Source organism: Drosophila tropicalis, unplaced genomic scaffold (assembly GCF_018151085.1).
Source record: "Drosophila tropicalis isolate 14030-0801.00 unplaced genomic scaffold, ASM1815108v1 contig_845, whole genome shotgun sequence".
Taxonomy (NCBI): Eukaryota; Metazoa; Arthropoda; class Insecta; order Diptera; family Drosophilidae; genus Drosophila; species Drosophila tropicalis.
Window position 1 is genome coordinate 5,619,258 of NW_027173338.1, and position 26,239 is coordinate 5,645,496.

At 33.0% G+C, this 26,239-nt stretch overlaps 3 protein-coding genes across 17 annotated transcripts in view; 1 reads left to right on the forward strand and 2 right to left on the reverse strand.

Moving 5' to 3' along the window:
• Positions 1-18,885, forward strand: part of sky (GTPase-activating protein skywalker) — a 51,483-nt gene extending 32,598 nt beyond the window's left edge. For 7 of the 15 annotated variants that reach the window (XM_068294153.1, XM_068294159.1, XM_068294155.1 and 4 more), the window contains 10 exons: positions 6,010-6,212; positions 6,277-6,481; positions 12,952-13,076; positions 13,145-13,473; positions 13,538-13,709; positions 14,219-14,248; positions 14,957-15,043; positions 17,052-17,210; positions 17,282-17,502; positions 18,209-18,885. In XM_068294153.1, the coding sequence (XP_068150254.1) occupies positions 6,010-6,212; positions 6,277-6,481; positions 12,952-13,076; positions 13,145-13,473; positions 13,538-13,709; positions 14,219-14,248; positions 14,957-15,043; positions 17,052-17,210; positions 17,282-17,502; positions 18,209-18,350 (1,673 nt within the window). In that variant the 3' untranslated portion in view covers positions 18,351-18,885. Of the gene's footprint in view, positions 1-2,409; positions 3,309-6,009; positions 6,213-6,276; positions 6,482-12,951; positions 13,077-13,144; positions 13,474-13,537; positions 13,710-14,218; positions 14,249-14,956; positions 15,044-16,127; positions 16,185-17,051; positions 17,211-17,281; positions 17,503-18,208 lie in introns of those variants that run through there. The other 8 variants (XM_068294151.1, XM_068294160.1, XM_068294164.1 and 5 more) reach the window with 8 other exon arrangements.
• A 2,171-nt stretch (positions 18,886-21,056) lies between these two features.
• LOC137580232 (UPAR/Ly6 domain-containing protein bero) lies at positions 21,057-22,957 on the reverse strand. Its single transcript, XM_068294168.1, has 3 exons — positions 22,621-22,957; positions 22,317-22,499; positions 21,057-22,255 (listed from the first exon to the last, which is right to left on the reverse strand). The coding sequence occupies exons 1-3, from the start codon at positions 22,676-22,678 to the stop codon at positions 22,041-22,043; spliced, it is 456 nt and encodes a 151-aa protein (XP_068150269.1). The 5' UTR covers positions 22,679-22,957; the 3' UTR covers positions 21,057-22,040.
• Positions 22,958-23,344: 387 nt separating this feature from the next.
• On the reverse strand, positions 23,345-25,761 carry LOC137581267 (UPAR/Ly6 domain-containing protein CG9338). The gene is made up of 3 exons (XM_068295476.1): positions 25,132-25,761; positions 24,860-25,033; positions 23,345-23,693 (listed from the first exon to the last, which is right to left on the reverse strand). Exons 1-3 carry the CDS (start codon positions 25,184-25,186, stop codon positions 23,467-23,469), a joined length of 456 nt encoding a protein of 151 aa, XP_068151577.1. The 5' UTR covers positions 25,187-25,761; the 3' UTR covers positions 23,345-23,466.
• Between the last annotated feature and the right edge of the window lie 478 nt (positions 25,762-26,239).

The window sequence follows — 26,239 nt, forward strand, 5'->3', positions numbered from 1 at the left end:
ATCTACGTGACGAAATTTTTCTGTTTTTAGTTTCAAAAATCTTTCAAAGATTGCTCATTCCTGTATTTTGCTACCATCGTTAAGTAGAAGGTGTAAAACAATTTTTATTTTCTTGGCACAAGAATCAAAATTTCTAATGAGTTGACCATCTGATATAGCCAGTTCTCGAAAATTGTTCTGGTTTAAACATTTTAATAATTAATCATTTTAGTTCACACTCTGTCTGTCAGTGTGTGTGTGTGTGTGTGAATGTGTGTGTCTTGTGTTTCTTTTGGGCCACGCGTTTTGTTTATTTATTTTATATTTTTATTTTTTTGTACGCTTTTTTTTTTCTTATTTTATCTATTTTAGTATAAACAAATGGCAAAAGATTCGATTTGTGTTTTCCTCTTATTTTTTTTTCTTTTCTATTTTGTTTTAACATTTCGCCTGACGAAACATGTGAAAAATCAATTTGTATATGTTAAATGCTAAAAAAAGATCAACAAAAAACATTATTTAAATGTGTGTGTGTGTGTGTGTGTGTGTGTATGTATGTTGAAATGCGTTCGCCACACATTGTAGGAAGGCGTCACGTGAGGCAAACACAAAGAAAATAGACTTAACTTATATTTAAAACTTTTTCATTTTTCATTGGGAAATCCAATAAAACGAAATTTCTATATACATATAAGAAGAGAGATGATTTTCTATTTAAAATTTTATATTAAATATAGTAAATTAGTAAAGAATCATTTAAAGTATAAATTGAGATTTCTGTCCTAATATTAAGAGTTTCGAGTTAGTTCCAAAACTCATCTCTCTGTTTATTTTTTTTATGATTTTTTAGCAATTCCCTGAATTTATTCGTATTTGGCTTTGAGCTTACTCTATTAAACTCTGATTTGTAGGTAGTACAAACGAGTAAATTATAATATGCCTAAACTTATGGAATATCCTGTCTATTTCTCATTCCTCACATTCAAAAAGATACCCTGCGACTTATGTGTTTTGTAGACATTTTCGTTTGTTGCACTTCTAGTTCTTTTAAAAAGATATCCTGCAATTGAATGTTAGATTTTTTTTGAAAGTAGTCCCTTTGGACTTAATTCTTATCGTGTATATAAAAAAAAAGAAATACTTTTACAAACAATCTTAATAGTTTTATTAGGCAAAGCATAACATCAATCAAATGTAATTTCATGCCTTAGGAATAGTCAATATTATTGAAGTACTGATCAAATAAAATAAAAGTAAACAGTTGTCTCAATTCACAAAATGGATAATTCGTTCTACTTTCATTTGATATTATCATAATTTTCATTCAGAGGCTTTTTTCTTTCATAATATTCACTTGGAGTGTGTATAATTTCACAATAGGCATCCGCTTCCAGTTTATTTTATAGTCAACACCTGATTTCCACTGATGTCTGCAGTTCCCTTGACGTCTGCCTCTTCGCAGTCGTCGTCGTCGGCGTCGTCATCATCGTTGTTTCCCCATAAATATTAGAAGCTTCATCTGTTTCTATCCAGCACAAGAAGAAGAAATTTTCCATGGCATAGTATAAATATTTTCATGCCATATAAATGCCAAGCTTCTAGCTACTTAAAAAATGTAAAGTCAAAAGGGGCACAAAATGGGTGGAGGGAGGAGGGGATGGTATCATAAATCTAAATGCCGAAATTTTCCCCATAAACAAACATGGCACAAAAAACAACAACAAGAACAGAAAAAAATTGCCTAACACAAATATTACTTATACGCAAAGCGTTGCAAGAATTTTTCACAATTCTGCGGTTTTCCAAGCTTACGAAATTTCCCCAAAAATTCTTAACACACTGACATAAAGAAAGAGGGAGAGAGAGAGAGAGAGAGAGAGAGCGAAAAGAGCGCCAATATGTGTTTAAACAGAAAACAGCTGTTTGGTATCCCGCAGCAGATAGTAAAAAGCGAGAAAAAAAAACAACAACAATAAAAAGAAATTAAATCAAATGATGTATACACAACTCACAACTAAATAATTAGGCGACTTTGAGATACCCTTTAATAAAATAAATGCTACAAAATAATAGATTTTGATCTTGAAAGATCAACAAGAACACAAAAACCTTTATAGACATTCTTTTGAACTGCATATACCATTGCATCCTCTGTATACAGGGTGTGTGTGCCTGTGTGTGTGTGTGTGTAAAACCAAAAGAAAGTAAGAAAAAGCTTTTGTGGCGCATAACAAAGCTCGCACGCGCCGCCACCAGGTTGGTTGCGATCATCGAGCACGCTCTCAATTAGTCTCTTCCTCTCTGTTGGGCGCTCTCTCTCTCTCTCTCTCTCTCACCCCATTTTGGGGTTGTCAAAGCTTTCGGTTTCATTCACAGCGCCATTGAAAGCATTGAAACCGGCCCGCCAGCTGAGTGAAGTGCTGAGAACATTGAACGCATTCAAACCCATCGCACGTAGGCCTACGGAATTTTTGATTATTGTATTTGTGTGTGTGTCTCGGGCCAAAAGCGCGCGATCCCCGCTCGATATCGATCCTCAAGCCGCCGTCGTTACTCGCGATCGCGATTGACAAAAAAAATTTTATGATATTTTTCAACTCACAGTTGCAGCCGCAAACAAACTGCAATAAATAATAAATGTAAAATTATTCAAAAGAAAAATAAAACAAAAAAACACAGAAAGTGATCAGAAGCAAAAGTGAAAAGAATAAAACAAAAAAATGAAAATGTAAATTGAAAAATTTAAATGTATTGCAAATTAAAATCAACTGCGGCGCCCAGCAGCCCCACCACCAACCAACCACAGCAACCACCAGCACCACCCTCCTGTCGGCTCCACTAACGAGAGCAACAAATAAACGAAGCAAATTGCAGAGCGCAATAAATTAAAACAATAAAAGGCAAAAGGCAGTGACAAAAAAAAAAAACAAAAGAAACAACAACAAAAACGGACTAACAAATCTACATAAATGTATTTGTGGTTGTTGTTGCTCTTTTGAGCAAAAACAAAAAAAACAAAATATATATTTTTGGTGCCAAAAAAACACAAGTAAAACCCAAGCAGCAGCAACAAAAAATAAAAACGAATAAACCAAAACGAGTACACAGAAAGAAATAACAAAATAAAAACAGAAAATAAAAACCCACTCGAAACTCATTCGAAATGGTTGGCAAAGTCTTGGGCATACGCGATTTGGAGCAATTCAGTAGCCGTAGGAGCAGCGTCTATGTTGATCCCGAATGTGACAAATTCTTTGAGCTGCCCCTTTTTATAGCGGCCAGCTCGAATGATGTAACCACCAAGTGTCAGTGCTTTCAATTTAGTCCAGGTAAATCGACAAAAAAACGACAACCAACCGACAACTATAAACTGAAAAGCAAAAACAAAAAAGTTGAATACTAAATCAGAAGGCAGCAATTAAAAAAAAAACACTAACAACAATTATTGTGTTAATAGTTCAAAATAGTGTGAAAAAAAGAATATAATAAAAATTTAAATGCCCGATAAAAGAGAAGGTAATAAAAGGGAAAAAGATAGAGGATAGAGAGAGAGAGTGGTTGAGTGAGAGATTGGCAGAGTGTTTATAGGAAAAGCTCTGCAATTTGTTTGTTGATAAGGAAAATCTCCACAATTTATCTCTTTGCAATCTACCCTATCTCTTCGCTATCTCTAACCCTTTTTGCAGGGCTCTATTTTTTTCGTTTTTATTGCGAATTTAAGAACTACCAAGCAAATTGAAGTTTAAAAATTGACAAACAAAATAATATTTAGGTGGAAAAATTCTACGAAATTGAAGATGATTTATTTTCCTATTTATATCTAGTATATGTATTTCAGTTAAATTGATTAAAAATATTGATGCAATACATGGATGATAGATCTAATGTATTTTCTTAGTATTATCTACTTGAGTTCCAATTTAAAGTGATTGATGAGGAAAAGCAAATTTAAGGCATGAAGCGATGTGAATAAAGTTATCAACAAAGATTTTGCAGTGACTAACAATTAACACAATTAAACGAATAAAATATTTTTATATGAAGATTAAGGAAAAAAGTTAAATGAAACTTCGAAATTGAAATAAATGTAGATTGTAAATTATTAGAACTATTTAAACAATCAGTTTTTATGTTAGTCAAATATTATTTGATATCTATCTTCATTTTCGGTTTTGTGTGTATGTGTGTGTGTATACTGTTAGTTTAGCTTTGATTAGGCATATTTCAATTATTTAATGTGATTACATCTCTTAATTGCATGCATTAGAAAAACTTTATGGCACAATCTAATAATTAGATGGAAAATAATATTTAATTATTATGGAAATAGTTTTGCTGACATAATATGGCCATTTAGCATTTGCATATCGACGTGTGTGTGTGTGGGGGTGTGTACGATGATTTCTGATCTCCAACACATTCCAATGGAATGGAAATTGATTGTGTTGATAGGAAAATTACCGCATCCATAAGTTTTATATGTAAATATATATGTGGCTAAGTATATTCAGTTCACTTTGTGCTTAGTTTTTTTTTTTTCGATTTCCATTTTTTTTTTTTTTTTGTTTTTTTCTGAAATGCAAATGGTTGTTGCTTGAAGATGATGGGGATTAATTACCCGCACAGGCATGAGGAGAAACAGATGAAAAGAGACAGAGAGATGGAAAGAGTGAGAGAAATGCAAACGAGCCCCATTCAATATTATACCAGTTATTTTTATTGCATTTATTACTTATTACTCTGTCTCAAACGATATCGATATGTGTTCTTACATATACAAATGAGTCATTTTGTATACAAATGAGTCATTTTGCTCCTCTTTCAATTGCATTTTGGCACAAAAAATTGATTTTTGAGGTGAAAGCATCTAATTATATGTACATTAATTACATTACTAAGCTGCAACTTTGTTGTATCCCTCTCTCTCTCTCTCTGTGTATCCCTCTCTGTTTTTGTGTATTGATTGATATGACGTTGGGTTTTTCATCTTATCAGCATTTTGGACAATGATAAGATGAGGAGAACTGCGCTGCTCATGCAAAAATCGATCAGCTGTCTATAATGAGACATGTTTCGGGCGGCGCTCACAAATGTAATCAATTAACCTAGTTCAAAGATAACCCCTAATCAATACTTCTACTTGGACTATGACATTGAAGTGTTGCCTTAGCTTGGGGGTCTTCTTAAACAGCGCCACCTGACCAAGAAAGTTCGTTCTCGTGCTACAAACTGACCGATATCAATATAAACAAAGAATTGGTCTCTCGAGAATCTACCTAAAACTGTCAATTCCTTGGCCATATTCAATTGATTAAGTGAACATTATAAATGGCTTTATGACATAGTTCAAGATATTCATACACCAAATATTAAATATATGCGTAATATTTTATGTACGCCTCCAAATGCTATATGTATATATAATGATGATCTATCACTGACCTTATCAAAATGCATTTTTCTTTTTCTCCTATCTAAGTTTTGTGTACTTAAAAATATTGTGTTTGAAGTTGAAGTATTTTATTTGCCACTTTACTGCTTGCTCTGAGTTGATAATTAAGAGGGTAGAGGTATGGTCACCTCAGAGGGGGATGGGGGCAAGTAGGTGGAACGATAATAAAACACTTATAATGAAATTTAACTACTTATCAGCCGGACTACTTAAATGTACATGTATTTATATCTTGAGCCAATTGATAAACTTCAATGGAAAAAGAACGTATTTGTTTCGTTTACATGGAAAATGCTTTGGAATAACCTTAAAAAAGCCATCGAAAATATTGTGTTATCAACAATCATGTCATATGATAGATATAGTTCGTAAGTGATCAATAGAAGAACGTCAGTGAAAAAAATAAAACTTGACTCACTTGAGTAGTAAGTTTAAAGGATTAGCTAGCAAATTTGTTTCAACAAAGTGCAAAGATTTCATATAATAAGGGAATCAACTAACTAGTTTGTCTATACTATGACCTATCCTAAGTAAAACCAGAGTAAACTCTGTCTCTAATAACCTTCTCTATTTTGTAGGTAAAGAACCAGCCTTGCGTTCATTTACGGAGATTCAACAGCTACTGCAACAGGGCAAAAAGCGTGATGTGAAAAATATACTCAGAGAGAACTCTTGGCCCATTAATTCGCCCATTAGATCACAGCTATGGCCATTGCTTTGTGGCCAACATTTGACCAAGCAGCATATGCTAGATGGTTTCTATTGGGAAATGGTCCATCAGGTGAGTTAACCCATTTCATTGATATAAATTCATAATATTAATCTCCGTTTCTGCTTTGTTTTAGGTCTTTGGCACAACCGAACTATCGGAGAAGCCAATTATGCTGCCTGCCTTTGTTGATGCCATCCATTGTTTGCCCTATCACTTGACCAGCACAGGACGAGCTGTTGCCGATCGTATTGTGAACGTATTGGGCTATGATTGCCCCGATATTACCTACAGTCCAGTATTGTATCCAATTACATCGATACTTTTGCATTTCATGTCGGGTAAGTCATTCCATTCACAATGCCAATCCAATGTAGATATTTGTCAATATTTGTTCAAGTCATTTGCAAAACGGATAGCACAATTATAATCAGTTGATCGGTTCAGCGTTCAGTGAATTCAAGCTCTCAGATCTCTCAGATCTTTGCAAATTGATGTATCGTGATTTTTGTTAAGCTAATTGATTTGGTCAACATGCAAGCGAGTGAGCAATTTTTTAATAAAAGGGAGGAGAAACCAACAACCAACCGCCCTTTGTACCCCAAACAACATTCCAAATGAAAACCTCGTACTTGACATTAACTAGACGAGACTCTCTAGAGTCCATGTGTCTAGTTTGATTTTGATTTTAAGTTTCCGCACTTTTTGTTATCAGTTGTTGTTGTCGTATGGCCAAGGCAAGGCGACACCAATTAAATTATTGTTATACAATATTCATACAAATATGAATATTCAGTTTGACCGAAAATTGGTTTAATCTAGCCACATGTGGGTTGAGATTGGTAAAACCGCTAAAATCCAAGCACAATCACTTGTGGACAGGGACAGGAAAATAAAAAGAATATAAATGCAAAGCTCTTGATTGTTATCTCGCGCGATCTGTTGGAGGGTGTCAACAAATAAATGAAATTGACTCGACAAAAATGAATAAAATGACGAGACTTGATTGGATTCATCTCACTTTATTGTAGATCACTTCAAAATCCACAGAAAGAAAAACAAATTTCAAACCAAATTTTGTCAGTTTGAGTCATTAGAGAAGTTAAATTATAAACTAAAGAAAATCTGGCTTCTTCTTCTTTGTAGGTTGTCCTATATTATAATCTCTTAACCACGACTCTCTGGGTAGTCAAGCTTCTCCTAACAATTGTCTTTGCCTTTCTATGTTTGGCCCAAAACGTGGACAAATGTAAAAGTGAAGGAAATTTCGGCATCCAAACTTTGATTTGCCCTTTCTATAACCATTATCATTAGAAAGTCGATGAAAAATCGAAGCAATGAGCAAATGGTTCTTAATATTATCACACCAAAAACCTATAAAGACAGATTTAAAGCTATTTGTTGCATTGACTTTAATTTGTTTCTAAAGTCTTAAATAAAGAATAAAATTAGAATTAAAAACCTCAAGCTATAATTAACACACTTAATTATTAAATAAATATGTTCATTTGTATATAGAGCAATAAATCAATGATTTAAAAATTGCTATAGCGCTGATCACATGGCTGAACCATATATAGGTATATAAATATATAAGATAACCCATGAAATCTATAATGCACAAAAGTTTATAATGCAGTTTAATCGCTAAATAATGAACTATTTTAGCCCCCCATTAATAGATTTCTCCATATGCCTACGTGTTGTGTTGGATCTAGTATAGTTTATATGTATATGTACAAGTATATGGAGGTATTATATGGGTTGCACCTACAACAAATTAAGAGAACAACAAGACAATCAAAATAGATTTCCATCTACTAAAGTTCAAGTAGGCCGGCTGTTGCTCTACGTCGCACTTAATTTAGAATCTATAAACATATACAAACGATTCTCTATCGAGTGCACATGATGATGATGATGATGATGGTGACGATGATGATAGCTGATGCCTTCAACATTTGCTACTGATAAAGCCCGTTTGGATGATAAACCCCAATGGGGGAGGAGAAGGCAAACACACACACACACACACACGGTGCGGGTCAAGCTTCAGTCAGTCAGTCAGTTATCATCATTTTTTGGAGGTTTGTTTACACTGAGCAAAATTTCTGTTCCGCTGCCTTCAAGGCTAACCCCTGTCTCCGATCTGTCCTGGCCAGTCTGGTCAAATGTTTGTAAACATTTTGCACTTTGTTCAGACGAAGGGCGCTTTGGGAGTGAAGTGTGTAGTGCATTTTTTCATTTGCATATTTGTACATTTGTTTGTTCAATCAACACTCATTTCAAGTTCATGTAGAAGAAGAATGTTGCCTGTCTGCCTGCCTGCCCGCCACCCTTCAATTGACGTCATTGCCGGAGCCAGGAGCAAATGCAAACAGTGGCCAGGCTCCTCTCACTACTGACACACTTTTCTTTGACACTCTTAGTACGCTGCTGGTATTTATCAGTGTGTGTGTGTGTCTGTTTTTTTAGCCCATAAAGTTTATCTTGGAGATTTTTTTTGATGTATTTTTAGCCCCACATTTATTTGCTAATGATGACAACACGTGAGCATAATATTCGCATAAAGCCGAAAAGGGAAACAACTGAGTCGAAACATATTGCGCACATTACATTTAGTATGTTTTATTTTTCTCTCTCTCTCTCTCTCTCTCTCTCTCTCTCTCTCTGTCTCGTTTGCTCTTCTTGTCCCCCAATCATTTGTCGCACTTTATGCATATATTTGTTTTCGGGGACTTGTTAAATCAACTCACGCACGTTTCAGCTTAAAACTTAATGGGTTTGTTGGACGGCGGCAATACACCGACCACTTTTTGGCTCAAACACAAACGTATGTACTTTATTCTACGTCAGAAGTTGGAATTTGGCCTTGAGAGTAAAGATTTTTGCAATCCACAATGCATGGTCCAAATAATTTGCATATGTAGGTGCGAGCTTTAAAGCTTTACTTGAGGCTTCTATCGAAAGCTTCAGTTTAATTTCATCCCACTCCACCTATCCCATAGGGTGTGTGTGTGTATTTGTGTGTGAAAAGCTAAAAACATTTTCTTTTCGAGTGTGCCAAAGTACTTGAAATTTGAAAAATGTTTGAGATTTTCCTTTCTTCTGTCATTGGCTGAGTGTGTGTGTGTGTTTTGTTTAAGTATACTATATTATGCATTGTTTATGTTCAGCTAATTAAGGCAATTCAACAACGTGTTTTTCTCTCTATATATGTTTAGACTATAGAACCAAACAAGACAGCCCATAGACAGCCCAAATATCTATAGTCAGCCATGTGCATAATTTATTTTATTGTTTTCTTTTATTTCACTCACCTGCAGACAATTTAGTCACATATACACATACATATGTATATGTATTTAGATCTATTTGGCCCCAAAAAATGTGACGTCAAATTGGTGGAAACTTATCTAAACATCATTTAAAGTAAATAAACGAAGAAACCCATATATTTAGCTGATACTAAAGATCATAGTATGAAATATAAATTTAAAATGGATGAAAATTGTAATATTTAATTTATATTAGATTTGATTAATCATTAAAAGGCTAGAGAGATTATTTTCATATATTTAAAATAACATTTAACTAACTGAGGGATCTAGATATTACTTTTAAGGGTTGAGCAATACAAAATCAAATTCTTTCTCCGTTAAAATTATAGGTATTGGTTGTTGCTGAATTTTTCAAAATTATTTGGTGCACGGACCCCAGATTAGCCATTCAACGAAAGACCCCTTGTATTCATATGTACATATATATTGTGGTCACTGTATCAGAAAAGTTCATAACTAATATATCAGCTCAAAAACTTACCTATATAGACACCAAACATTTCATAGATTGTTTGAACAATAATAACACTGATGAGTCCCTCTCCTTTTGTCTGTTTTAAAACTCTTTCTGATTAAAATGAAGTATTTTTCATACTTGATTAAAATACAATTTAAAAGATAATCGCTCTGAATAAAAATAAGACTCTAAAGCGAATCGAGAATGATTTAAAATCTGTTAAGAGTCTCATATGTTACAAAATGAGTTGCCTTACGAATAAACAATAAAACTATTGGTTAAAGATTAAACATATGACTCAAAAAAGAATTGAAACTGATTTAAAGAAAAAGAATCGTGACTAGGATTCCATTTTCTTCCAAACAAAGAAGTCATATATGTATGATTAGAGAACGTACTTATTTATGAAAAAAGATTCGTGTGTGATCAGAAATTCTATGAAAGACTATGTGGGGCAACTGGCCATATAATAATAATTCTTATTGGGCCAAAAGTGTTGCAAATATTTTACGATATTTTTATAATCACTCTCTCTTATCACATTATGGAATTTCCTTACCACACCTAAATCTGAGAAATTTTGGCAACATTTTTATGACTTTTAAAGAGCATTCAAGTTTCGAACTGATACACTTAGCCCAATTTTTTTTTTACCGTTTTTGTTAAAATTTTTCTTATCTGGCCTAATCGTTGGTCATAAATATAAGCTTTTACGATTTACAATACTCATTATGGTTTTTTTTTTTTTTTTTTGTTAAGCCTAATTGGTTAATTAGTAGCTCGTTTTAGTTATTGTATGTATTTATTTACGGTAAGCAGTCATAAAGTGCAATCAGTTGAGGTAGTAGCTAAAAATTTGTCAACTCCAAGATTAAAAATGCACTTTTTGCAGTCAAGAACATGATTATGATTATCTGAAGCATCATAATGCGTCAGAGGACTACTATAAATAGTTGATTTAAAGCCGTAAAACTTAAATACTGCAAATGATAAAAATACATTCACAGAGCAAACAAAAAAACAAAAACAAAGATTGTTCTTATCGAGGTTTTTCACATCTCGATGTTTGCCAACTTGGAAGGTTTCCGCCAGTGGACTAGATAAAAAGCCAGAAAATGGCAAACAAAAAAACTCAGTCTCTCTCTCTGTCTCCCCCTCTCCTTTTGTGTCTCGAATCTCTGTTTGTTTTTATTGCTTTCCGTTGCTGTCAAAACAATTGATAATAGAAAAAATTATAATTAAGGGCAATCGCCGCTAAATAAGGCAAAACTGCCTTAGTCTAGCTAAATCCACTGATAAGAAGCCAGTTTAAAACTCAAAAGCAGCAGCAACAGCAGCAATCAGCCTATCAGCAAAAAGGAAGAAAGAAAACATAGTATATACATATGTATATAGTCAATTGAATTTGTTTAAACTTTGTAATGTGCAACAAGTACATACATATGTATATATGGAGTTCAAATCTTATCTGTCTTGAAAAGAAGTCATCAGTTTGCCTCTTTATTATTATCATCCTCTTTTGTCGTATCTAAATTGAATTTAAAGCCAGATTGTTAATTGATAACATTGACAGCAATTGTACAAAAAAGCCAGCCCTATTTTTATTTATAAAAAAAAAAAAACGAATCTTTTTATTATTATTCTTTTTTTTTTGTTTTGTAATTTAACATGGCGCTAATGGGCCGGACACGAATGAGTTTTGTATTCACATGCCTTAACAATGATCAACTGAACCGGAGTCGGTACATACTGATGAAAATCACAGATCTGTATTATTTTTAGCAGCGTGCGGCATAATTTTAGCTAATTTATAAATCAAACACACACACGCATGCGTATATATAAAGGCCAGGCTAACAGACTCCATAAACAAATTGTGGCAGCTAATTATGGGACAATTGCACAAAGAGCAGCAAGAGAGAAAAGGGAAAGAGATTGGTTAAAGTGCATGATGATGATGATGATGATGACCTCCTCCCACTGTCACTCCCACATAATCAATTGAATTTGTGCTGCGTCATCTGCGGTTGAGAATCAACTGCCACAAAAACCGCAAACATGTTCCAACTGCATCACACAAATGACATTTCAGTATATGTGCAATTAAATTTATTCCTCTCTCGATAGCCCCGCCATCCATCTGTCCATCCATCCCTCCAGTTAAAGGCCTTTTATAATAGAAATCTAGATAATTGCCAGTAAATTGGGATAGTATAGCTGCAATTCGATCTGACTGGTCACGCCTTTAGCTACTGTCAATATTATTATGTATACGAACTGTTGAACAGATTATGAAATTAATACGATTTATATTTAGATAAAATGATTAAATAGTTTCGTTTCATTTAGCACCTCTCCATAGCATAAACGGAGGCGGTAAAGAATTTAAAGTTCTGCCCTAGTTTTCACTTTTTCTGTTCTCCCTCTGTCCATGAAAAAAACATAAAAAAATGTTCAAATACAAAAACATTATAGGAGGCAGTTGGCCATGGCCAGAAATTTATAAACTTTTGAAACCACAAACAAATCAGACTTTAAAAACAGACATCAAATAGTATTAAACATTTGGAAATTTTTAAAATACTTTGAAATTTTATTGACTTTAAGCTTTATGAAATTAAGATTTAATGTGAATATTTTTCTGTTCTTTCCCTTTTTTAAGAAGTTAGTGAAATTTAAATGACGTAAAATTGATAATGAAACAATTTTATTTTAAATTAATGTTGAAAAATAGTATTCCCGGTTACGAGTCGTTTCATAAATCGACTACAAATCTAACATACGTCAATCGTTTCCGTTTTCTAAGCCAACTTTCAAAGATTAACATTCTATTGGGTTATATTGTTTTCAATATATTAAAGACTAATGGAAAGATTTTAAAGAAAATGTAAACTTAATATTTTACTGAAAGCGAGAATAGGTCTCAAATCAAATTCCATCTGTCCTTTATACCTAAGTATATTCCATTTTTAAACCTTACTTATTTGGTTTTTCTCTCCTTTTCTATTTGCAGAGGAAGAGGCCTACATTTGTCTGGCTGGTCTGGTGGCCAGCAAAGAGAAGGTATTCATCAATCAAACCAAATTGCAGCATGAGGTCACTTGGAAGACAGTTATGCAAATAGCTAAAAAGCATACGGTAAGACGAAATGAAATTCAAAATAAATATAAAAATTGCTTAAAATGTATTTCAAAAACATTTTACAGAAGAGTGCCGTTTCGTATTTTCAACGTATTTGCCCTGGCCTGAAATTGGAACGCGTTTTCATGGACTGGTGCTGGTGGATATTAGCTGGTCTACCCTTTCAGCATCTTGTGCGTATTATGGATTGCTATTTCCATGAGGGCATCAAGGTGCTCTATCGCGTTGCCTTGGTCATACTCAATCTCTTTCACAAGGAATGCCAATCGAACAACGAATGGAGTCCGGATAATATTAAAAATGACATTGGCAATGCATTGATTAAGTTCTGTAAAAAGATAACAGTGTCGCCAGCGAAGCTGCTTCATGCCGCTTTTAGTATTAGGGGACTGAGGTAAGCACACACACAAATACACATTGTTAGAACTATATTTAATTGAATTTTCTTTCTGTTGCAGTACCCAATATATATCTAGAATATCTATCAAGACTGAAATGCTATTAAAGAGCCGCTCTGTGCTCAATAGCAGCTCGAAGCAATTAATTAAATCGCGTTCAAGTGATAATCTGCCCACTAGTCAGTCGCAGGTCAACATACAAATGATGTCACATACATTGACCATACGTGAGGTATGAGAGAATTTAAATCTTCCACAAAAATTATATTGAAATAATTTCAAAACGAAAAAAAACTCAAAAACTCTAACGAAACGAAACACGTAAACACAACAATAAGAAACAACAAACTTAAAACAACTACAAAATCAATTAAGTTAGACAAACAGCACAGTTTTCTTTCTCTCTCTGTCACTCACTCACTCTCTTTCTATCAGCTGCAGTCAGTTATAGTTTTTTTTTTTTCGTTCTTTAGGGCTTAGGTCTCTTCTTGCCATAACTCTTAATATATAATACTTACAGCAACCACAAACAAAACAAAAAAAACACTTATCTAATGGTATAACTTGTATTTGATTTTCTGTATCTGTATGTGTGTTTTGTTTTCTTTTTTTATCTTCTTCACATTTTTATTTGATTTTCAAAACTTATGGAACACCCCCTGCACAACAACAAACAACAACTATCTACTTCTACAACAACTGCAACAACAATAAAAAAAACAAATTGAAAAACAAAACTAGAAGCTGCACTCCGAGAGCTGTCGCAATTTGGTATGAGGCAAACAAAATAGAAAACAGAAAAAAAAAAAAACGTTTTTAAACAAAATTTACAATATTTTCGAATGATGTTTGAGAATTCTGCTTGTTTTGTTTTTCAAAGTTCTCTTCAATATTTTTTGTTTCGATTTACTACTCAATCGACTTTTAGTTACAAAATTAAAAATTTATGTTTTATATTAACTTGTGCTTCTTCTTACACTCACCAGTTCTTATGTTACAACTCTCTAACACAATATATACATATACAAAACAGAAATCTGTATTATATTTATCAGTTTTTTGCTTCATTTAGTTTTTCCTAAAGAAACATGCAACAGCAGCAGCAGCTTATTATTTTGTTGTTTTAATTGCATAAACAAAATAATCAAAATCTACATAATACAAAATATACCACACACACCCACACACATATATATACATATATGAAAGAAGAAGAAGAAAAAAACTGTTATATAAAAAATGTTCTCTATTTTTCTTGTACTTTTCTTTGCTGCCTTGGCAACTATGAATGATCATGATAACGAAAACTAAAACCAAAACCAAAACTAATGCGTGCGCTTAATCAACATAATTCGATCATACACAATTTCCATACATATATACAAATACATTCTCAAAAAAAAAAAAACAAAACAACAAAAAATTAATCATTTAACATTTACAATTGACCATCTACTATATATATATATATGCATATAGGGCGAAAAGTCGCCTGGTCATAGAGCCATTGCCATGGGCGTTTATCCCATACATAATCTGAAAAGTAAAGTTTGTGCGAATGAAGATGTAAGTTTTTTTACCCCCCTCTCGTTATAAAAGACCAACTACTTCAATTATGCCACAATACATACATATACATACACACACACACACATATATATATATATTATCCCAAACGTAATATCTGCCAGATCATAGTTTACTCTATATATGCACCTGACAACTGATGCTTTTTTGCAACTTCTTCACAGATTGTCATATATGAAACCATGCATGGTCATAGGCAAAAACCTCCTTTTCCATTTTATCATATTTTCTATCAATTATTACGAGTTTCTGTTTGTTTAGTTGATTTCTTTTTATTGATCTCTTACCAGCCAGTTACAGTTTCAGCAGCACTGAAGTCTAAGTCTACCAAAGCAAATTAGTCGTAGGGTTAGATCATATAAACTTCTGATACTTTTTGTGAACGAACTATACTAATTAGATTGGTTTTCTTTGCATTGTAGGAAATTGGGATTTGTTTTGAAGCCTAGCACTTTGCTTATCGATTCTATTTATCTTCCACTAAGTGGCATTAACTTGTTTTTCTTTTTAAGTTACACTTAATAACTATGTGTGAAAACGTTTCAAGTGCAGCACCTTGAGTGTAATGACGTCTTTTTTAGTGCGAAGGCAACTCAAATAAATAAAAAAAATAATCATTTTTAACTATTTTTTAATTTTAAATCTTTATACATTTCGAGGAGAACAAATCTCAAAAACTAAAACCGTTTATAAATTTCGATATAAAAATATTATGTTGAGAATATAGTAAAGGAAAAATATAGAATAGAATGACTCTTCTTGTTCATAATCTAAAATAAATTTCCTAAATGAGAATCTTTTTGTAATTAAACTATGTCTTAATCTTTCAATAAATACTTTGAATAGTGACAACTTTAAACTTAAAAAGTCTCTAAATTAGATAAGAATTGCAAGATCTTTTCTTTTTTATCCTTATTAATGAACGGCAATGATTTAGACTTGGTTTTCTTACATACAAAAATCAAATAAAACCAATCTAAGGATGTTTCTCTTCTATCATAAGCCACATAAATCACATTAATATAAAAACATATATACAAATATATATATATATTTCTCATAGCATTTTGGTTTACCGGGCACAACGAATTTCATTAAAACCTGGACGGATAGACAATTTGTAAGCATATGCATTGTTGCATTTAGACCATCCATCCAACCACCAACCCACCCACCACAAAAAAAAAAAGAACCTTTCCATGTTTTCAAAAAGTGAATGCCCAAAAACCATCCCACATACTTACACCAACATTCCAGAATCCATTCCATCCACTATGTAAAATTGTATATTATCCCGCTCCATTGTCATTTTGTGCCGTCTTCCAAATATATATATATATATATACATACAATATATATAATAAGCCTTTCCAAGTGTGTTTTAGATACTCTGAAAGCAGCGTCTAATTAGATACATTCAATCTTCATGCGTATGTCCATCTACTAAGTAGTCCTGTGAGCGTCTTTTGTCTTCCTGTTTTTATAATCTAACATGCAGAAAATTTTCTACTCATTCATAATAATCTAAACAAAACAAAACCAAAAACGCAATCCAAGCCGCAGCAAAGCCTACCTACAGTTTGACAAGCACAGCTGCTTTGAAAATAAAAGAAAAAAACAAATGCAAAAATGTAGCTCCTCCTGTTTTGTTGTGATTGAAACTTAACTTGGCTTTTAGTTTGTTTTTTTTTTCCTTGGCAATTTAGTTCCCCGCCTCCCTAATCAGAATATATATATATTTATATATATATTTTTGTGTTCTTTGTTTTTCCGTCTTCTGTTTCTAATTCTTTTTTTTTTAATATCTACCTAATTGATTGGCTAACTGCTACCTACTTACTTACCTTTTATACTTATCTCTTATATACCCACTAGTTACTCTGTTTTATTAGTATATGTAGTTATTTTTGAGCTCTCAATTTGCCCAAAAACCAAACCAAACTTAACTGAAACAAAACTAATTCATGATTCACTTAAATTCATCCAGCTATTCACTCTCTGGTCGTGGCTGCCCGTCCGCATAACAATGTACCAACCGAAGCTGCTCTATACAACCGAGGAGCATGGCTGCTCGCTGACAACATTCTATGTCCGAGTGGAACAGCATGAGCCCACTCTGCTCATGATCAAGACGTGCAATAATGAGGTAAGCTCGACAAGAATACATCACTTGAAGAGGAAACAACTCAATTACTTCATTGATCACTCATCATTTAGGTATTTGGTGCCTACTGCTCATCGCGTTGGTTTGAACGCAATGTCAAGGATGACAAGGGCCAGCGACAGGCCTACTTTGGCACAGGCGAAACCTTCCTGTTCTCACTGTATCCCGAAAGAGCCAAATACCCTTGGGTGGGCATTGAAGGTGATAAGGATTTGGGCCATAGTTCGGAGCTATTTATGGCAGCTGATTCCAAAATGATAACCATTGGCGGAGGGTAAGTAAATAATGTTAAAGTAATCAATAAGGACTTTTTCCATAGACATAAAAAACGCAAATTGATTGTGAATAGAATATGTAGAGTAGGCATTTTTAGTTAATAATAAATTTGTTTTTTTAAATTTTAAATTTAAAATTTCTTCATACACACAAAAATGTTTAATTGATTTACTTTCAAGCAAAAAACTTACTATAAATTTTTATGCATCTTCTTAAAAACCATAACACATGAAATAAATTTTCACAAATTTTGTTTTATGCATAAAAATTTACAATAAATATTTCTGAATTTAAAGAAAATTTAAGAAAAATATAATGGTTTGAAAATTAATGAGATGAATTGTTTGTTTAGAAAATTTATGAAATCAAAAATTGTTTCTTATCGCAAAACTAAGCTTTTACTAATACATTCAAATCTTCTGTTTAAAACATTGTTTAAATTATTTAAGATTTTCAAAGTTTAAGTGATTTAAGATTGCCTTAAAGGGATTTTTATCTTTTTACTTATATAAATTGATATATCTTTCATTAAAAGCGTAGGAACAATTAGTAAATGAATAGGAGTAAATATTTAGTTTTTCCAATAACCTTGATAAAGAGGAAGATTATACTGACTAATTACTTACTAAATCTTTCTCTAACTCTTTAGCTGTATCAATCTAGAAACTTGTTACTAAATGACATTCATTTTATATATTTTTTAGAGAGGGTCAAGCCATTTGGATGGATGAGAATATACGCTTTGGCAAAACCGACGGCTGCAAGACCTTTAACAATCCTCCACTGTGTCCATCCGGTGATTTCGAGATACGTGTCCTCGAGGTCTATGGCTTTGTAGGCAGCTAAGCTAAACAACACAATTATCATCATTAGAAGCAGCAGCAGCAGCAAAAACAGAAGCAGAAGCTCAGTTCAATCCGAAAACCAAATTGCCCGCCGATGATCAAGTGCTCAGCCAAAAAAGAAATAAAAACATAAACAACTGCTAATCCCCGCCCCCAAACTCCCGCCCCGCCCGTTGTTTGCTCTATATACACCCACATACACACACACAGCCACACACACATACACATACATATATATATATATGTGTCTATGGAATGCTTACAGTGCCGCAATGTCTGTGCGGATGTCGTAAAAGGCAGCAAAATAAAATCTGTGTAAACATTTAGAAAGATTTATTTATAAATGAAAACAAAAACAAAACAAAAAACTATAGCCATGCAGCAGCAGCAGCCGTAATCGTTATCGTTATCGATGTCGTGTTAAATGTTACATGTTTGAAAACAAAAACAAAAAGTTTATAAACAAAAACAAGAAAGAAAATTCTATAATCAATAATGCAAATACTCTGTGAGTTAAAATGTTTCAAAACGCAAAAGCTTTGAAATTTCATTTAGACGATATGAAGAAAAATAATTGTTATTTCAAAACAAATAAATATATATATATATAATCCTAAATTATAATGTGTGTAAATCGATAATAAATGAGCTAAAGCAAAGCAGGCAACAAATAATATAACAATATATATATATATATATAGACAGATATATATTCCTTAACTCCAACAGAAAACAAAAACAATGAGAGAATAAGAAATGAAATGTTGTTGCTTGTTTATGTTTTAATAACTATTATTATATTATTATTATTATTACTATTATTATTATTATTTTTCTTTCTGTAAACCAAATTTACTGACTTGACTGAATTGATTATAAATGTTATTATTATTATTATTACAATTACTATTAATTTTTGTGTATAACTATTATGATTATAATTTAAAAAATTCTGCATTGGAAATGTTCTCTGTTTAAGTCTCTAAATGATAGTTATTATGTTTGCCGCAATTATTAACATAAAAAAAACAAAAAACAATTGATAAATGAAATCAAGAAAATAATGTTATTGCAATTAATAATTAAAAAAAGAAACCATAAAAACTTTTCTTTATTTTGGTCGCAAATGTTTAAACAATTTCTAAAGTGTTTAGCTGCTGTTCCAAAACAAAAACAAAAATAAAACTTAAAATATGCTCATCAAATTGTAAAACATTTCAAATAATGTCATTCGAGAGAATGAGAAAGCGAGAGACGCAGAATGGGAGAGTGGAAAGCATGGGAGATAGTGAGAAATTGAGCTAAAGGCATGACAAATTGATCTCATTTCCAAAAGTAAAAGCGAAAGTCAAGCGTATTACAATTCAAAATAGATAATAATATTTATCTTCTATATAAGATTCATTCCATACAAAGCAGTCAAAAACTAAATTCTTGTTTATTAAAAAAAACAACAAACAAAAACTTCTTTAACACACACACAACAACACCCAAAACACACATACACAAACTACTTTTCACTTTTTCTAGTCAATTTTATGTTTTATTTATGCTTAGCTCAATTTGTTTATCTCTTATAATTACTCTCTCGCTCTCTCACTCTCTCTCTCTCTCTCTTGAGGTCTCTTTCTCTTTATGAAAATGACATTTTACTCAAGCGAATTGTTACAACGAAAAAATTATACATTATCCATGTATCTACATATGTATGTAGTTGAGACCCTAGAATTGTCAACGTCAGACAGATAAATATATTCAGATCCCCTCACTTACACACACACACAGACACAGATTCAAGAAATTTCGGAGCTGGTACTCCACAAAAGAAGCAAATCCCTGCTAAGAAATAAATTACAAGAGGTGGCAAATAATATTTGAAACAATTAAAAATGTTTCTTCTTTATCAGTTTTTTTTTTTTTTTTTTATTTTTTTAGATGTTTAAAAGTCAAACTCTCTGTGTTGTTTGTTATGCAATTTTATCAAGAAATATATATATATACACATACATCTAAGCAGCATTAAACGATTTATATATCGTAAAATGTTTTGAAAATCAATTTTTGTATTGTTATTTGTTTCAAAAGTGTTTTCTTTCACATACATATATATATTTATAGAGTTTATTTGATTGATAAATGTTAAATCGATTAAGGATTGTGGATTGATCTATATATATATATATGAGCAGTATTTGGCATAATGTTGTTTCGAACCAAAAAAAAAAAAAAAAGCAAACTTTTGTAAATAAATCAAATTGTTTAACTTGTTTCATTGTGGAATGAATTTTTGTTGTTCTCTATATGCGTGTAGTAGTTGTTAATAGGTTTCTCCCCTTTCTACAGTTATACATACACTATAAAAATACACTATACGTACTTTACCTATGTAAACCCCCAATATATATATATATATATGCTATATAGAGTGATGTGTTATATACCTAAATAAAAACAAAAAATGAAAACTGAATCAATAATTTATACAAACAAAACTGGAATATTATATATAGGATTATACTTATCTGTGTGCAAAACATTTTTTATTAGCTAATTGAAACAAAGAGTGTGTTTATTCAAATTCAATGTCAATAAATTATCTTCTTCTGTTTTGTTTTTGTACTTTAATTTATGCATATATTTGATAAAGTATAATTACACTCACACAGAGACAAAAACCACAGAAGAAACAACAAACACACAATAAGAATTGATTAAATTTAATATATTGAATATATATATGTATACCCAGACTACATTACATTAAACAAATTATTGATAACATATATATATGTATGTATGTTAAATCATTTTAGTCGATGTATAAAAATAAAAATGAAAAATGTTGCAAAAAAAATATGAAAGAATGGATTTTGTTTGTTAACATAAAAGTTGTAATTGTATTTGAATTCTTTGGATTTGTTTGTTTTCAGATAACGACTTCTTCTTAACCATGTTAGTCTTGCTTTGTTTTGGCTTCAAATGAATCGTGCTTAAAATTTAAGTTATCTCTAAACATACAGATAACGATCGGATGATAGAAAATATAAAATTAATTAAACCGACATAGAGCTAAAGTCGAAGTTTTTTTTACCCTTGTAGTGTGAGTCATTTCGAAATCGTAAATAAGTATCGTTATAGATAAGTATTTTTGTGTTCTATAAGCTTACTTTTTCAATAATGTTGGCTGCTCGACTTGTTATATTAGGTTATAGTGCTCCGATTCAGCGAATTGTCAAACTGGATCTCAATTGTGCATTGAAAGGCTTAAATCTAAAGTATCAATCTATGAAAAGACGGACAGACATGGCTAAGTCGACTCGATTTCTCACTGTGATCAAGAATCTATATGTACCTATAGTTCTTCTCTGTGCTCTACACTTAAAATATTTCCTTAAATCGTTGTGCTGATGGCTCTCTAAATTATACATCTTGATGATTGTGCTGTGCTGTAGTGATAGGCGGATCTAGAGATGGGGAAAATAAAAGAAAATTTGCTCCCAAAGGTATGCAATAAGCAGATCAAAAATTATCATTTAGAAACATTTAAAGAAGTTAAGAAAGAGAATGTTATAAATTTAGTTTAACTTCACGAATACTTTTCCAGCCTATTGCATACTTTAAGGGGCAAAGTTTCCCCATTTCTAGGTTCACCTATGATATATAAGATGATACAAAGACACATCAGCTCCCATTAAACGGCCCATAGTATGGGCAAAGCGATTAGTAAGAACCAATAAGCTGATTTATAAGTAGCCGCCGTATTGCATAGATCATTGTTGCATATGCTGCAGGCCAAGAAACTGAAAGATGGCGCTACGGCATCTGGCTGTTCATCGCACTGAAATCCCAAGGACGATACATCGCCAAAGTAACAAGAGCGTCGCACGAAAAGTGGTTCTTCTAGGGCTAAGGTTAAATTTTGAAATGACTCACATTTGAACCTGGAACTCATTGTGTTTATACTTACAGCCTTTGTAGTATTTGGTTTGGCATGCCGTGTCCGGAGGTGGTAGATACGTTGTTCGCAAATATTCCGGTACTTCTAAGGCATCACAATTGGTTTTGGCTATATCATCGGGCTGAAAGTTGTCGCCATCCCCGCAACCCTTGTCATTCACCGAATCGCATTCATAGCAGGTAATTGCCCGAGCTGCGTTTCGCCATGGATGACGATGACGACGATGCCGATGACGACGATGACGACATGTGGTGCGTTAAAGATATGTGTGTCAAAACGGGAATGGGCAACTAGATGATGGGAATCTACTCACCTGCGTCAGTTAGCATGACGAGCAGCCATAGAGTGAGGACAAATGCACGCATTGCCATTATTGCTGGCTGCCGCACAAAAAAAAAACAAACTGAAATTAACAATTTTTTGTTTTGTTTTTTGTTCTTTTTTATTTCTACTTTTTTTAAACAGTTGACCGCACTGTTTTGTCCGCCGTTTGTTTTTTTCTTGTTGTTTGAGGTGAGTCAAATTCTCGTACATTCACAGATGTGAGATACACAGATGTGATGGCTGTTCATACAGATCAAAGTGATGGCGGCTGGTGATCACATAGTTGGTCTCTCTCTCCGTTCGAAAATCTAAACCGAACCGTACCGATGAGGTGCCCAGGCGAGACTGAAACGAAAAATTGACTGGCCAAATACACCAAAACTAACAAAAACCAACAATCGAATCTCATTCTATATAAGATTTTTGCTTATATAGTCAAATTTTCATTTTGATTTACCCCCACCCAACCCTGATGAATGAAGGGGGCGCGGCATGCGTGTTGACATTGTGGGCGGAGGTGGTGGAGATGAAGGTGTCGGTGTCGGTGTCAGTGGCGGTGTCGGCGGGTCGCCCTTGTTCATCATCCAAAAGTAAAGCAAAAAACAAAAAAAATTCATTAGTGGCCGTCGAGCAAATAAACAATTTGGCATTCTCAACATATATAAAATTAGTTTTTATTAGTTTCTTCTGTTGTTTTTGTGTCTGTTTTTTTTGCCATCTTTTCGGCTAATACAGCAAATTGTTCCCCAATGAGCACAGTGGTTTGATATATCAACAATAAATATTTATTCATTTTTCTGTTTTTTCCGTTCCTGAATTAAACACATAACGTCTTTTAGCTAAGTCTGAGTATATAAGAGGTCAATACAACCATTAAAAATGTAAGAATAGGCCAAGAATCGGCAACTTCTCGATTCACGCCATTGCAATAGTTCTCATCATCGCATACATGACATGAGGCGTTCTGGACGGCAGTAAGTGTTGGATCCAATCTACACCAGATATCCGTTTCATTCACATCACCGAAATAACAGCCTCTCACATATTTCCATATGCCATTCTCTGCAAAAAACAAAAAAAAAACAAACATCTTTTAATATGAAGTATAAAACATAAGCCATGTGTCTTTTTTCTAAATGGAACCCTTTTGTTGAGCTTCAAAAAAACACAGAAGATGACATAACTCTGACTCCAGGAAGCTTGAGAGGCGCCGCCAAGCGTAGTCAGCATATCAGAAAAGTAAACAAATCTTTGTGTAAACATATCCCCGCTTGAGTTCTATTGAAAAGTGGCCGTTGTTTGATCGAATGTTCATACGATTTCAAACTATTATAATTGCTAGGCCATGCCATAGGAGTGCATATAGAAAATGTGTAGCCTACTTTTTGGCTGAACCCATATTTGTGTGGGAGGGAAAAAATAGAATGTCAAAGCATAAAATTTCTATAAGTTAGCATCACATTCCTATAATTAATTGACAAAATTCCAAGAGGTTCTCTGCACAGAAAGAATACAAAATTCACATAATTCTTGAAGCGAATTCTGTCCCAAAAAAGAAAACAATAATTCTCATAGAAACAAAATAGAAAACTATTTAATTTTAATGGTCTATATTTAAGGAAGAAATTTAGTTTCGTTTTGACATGTTTTCTGTATATAAACCATTTGTTTAAGAGAACATGGAATTAACATTTTATTTAAAAAAATTAGATATGATTACATTTTTTAGTGGAAAAATAAAAGGTATATATGTATATCAAAATGGCGAATCTAAATAATAAATTTAGTGAGAAAAATCGGCCATTTACTGGGGGATATCAAGGATAGGAAAATTTGATTAGATTCATAGATAAGGAGGGGCACATTTCCCTCGTTAAACCACAATCTAAACACAATCTAAATAAAGAGTGCATTTGAATGCCTTTTATTGGAGAGAAAGGAGAAAGAAACACAAAGTTACCACAGGACACGTAAAAAGGAACAATCTTTGCCCCTTAAAGTATGCCATAAGCTGGAAATGTATTCATTGTTTTTAACAAGTTTATAACTTTTCGATGGCTTTGTTACTTTAACATGATTGTCTCTAAAGAATTAGCCACTTTAAGTAAGCGAATTCCTAGGCTCTGTTCTTGAGAGTAGTCTTTCCCAATTTCTCAGTTTGATTTAAAAAGTAATTACACATAATTTTCTGAATTTCTTAGATAAACTCATTAACTTAATGGACTCACCTTTGAACACTCGCTTTAGACAGGCTGTGGCATTGGGACTGCTCAGATCGCTCTCTAAGAATCTTGGCGGGGCACTGAAGGCACAATCGTATTTGAAATGGTTTTCAACTTCGAAATTTTCAGAGCAGCCAGCCTCATAGACAGATTCACAAGCATAGCACTTGATGGCGTAAGCTAATGGCATTGAAATGAAACACATAAATTCAAAAGATGAGAAACGAATTTGTTCATGTTATTTATTTTTTTTTTTTTTGTTTCTCAACCAAACCAACCTGTGGCCAGGCAAATGCTGACGAAGGCGCCAAATAAAAGTAAATAATTCGGCATATTTGGATGAAGAAAAAACAAAAACACAAAAAAACAACACCAAAATGAACAATTTTCGTAGCACTTTCTACAGACACACAGAGGAAAATGAAATGTTTGCCTTTTCACATTTGGTGAGTTGATAAACTCGTCTAGCTCCGCTTTTCTGTTGATGACTTATAATGATTTTCACTCGCCACCACTTGAGATGCAATTCAGACGAAACGTATCGGAACCGATTTTGGACTCAAAACTTTTATGTATATACATATATTTTATTTAATTTTTTTGGCTGTTTCGGCATATGTCAGGTACACAGACACATATGTATATACAATTGGTTTGTTTGTGTGTGTTCGTTGGTTTTTCTATAAATTATTTTTACATATAATTTTGTTGTTTTTGTTTTGCGGCACGTAAAACGAAAGCGTAAACACGCGCCTTTCCGTTTTCCGAGCGTTTCTTTTTCGTTTTTCCACAATGAATGTTGTATTGGCGATTTTCCCCCTCACACTAGTTCAAACTGTTTGTTATTTTCCCATTTCCCTTTTCTTTTTGTTTCTTCTTTCCTTCAGCCGTCATTCAGACAGTCGTCAGCTGAGTTCAAAATTGTACTAAAAAAGAATGCCGCAACTAAAATTCCAAATCAACTCCTTTGGCTGTTCTTTGGTTTTTTCTCTTCTAGTGTTCTCTATGAGGTTCTCTCTCTCTCTCTCTTCTGAGGCAACTTTATGGCCATTTGGCCTGGCGTCATCGCTCAGCATTTTAATTTGTCTAATTTTAATGAATTTTTTTTTGGCTTTTAGTTTGCTAGAAAGAATTTATAGCACACATCATGTGTGTGTGTGTGTGTGTGTGTGTGTGGAAGGAGGCAAGTAGCGTTTAGAGAGCGCAAGTCCAACAGCTCTTTGGCACTTCTGGCATTCATTATCAGGCAACCAAAAGAGAATTCCAAAAGAGTTTACTTGAGTATTTATTTAATAAAAGACTATCCCCCTCCCAGGTATGAGAGGGTGTGTGTGTGAGAGTGTGCTAGTGTGGGAGGAGAGTGAAATTTAAATATGGCCCATACAT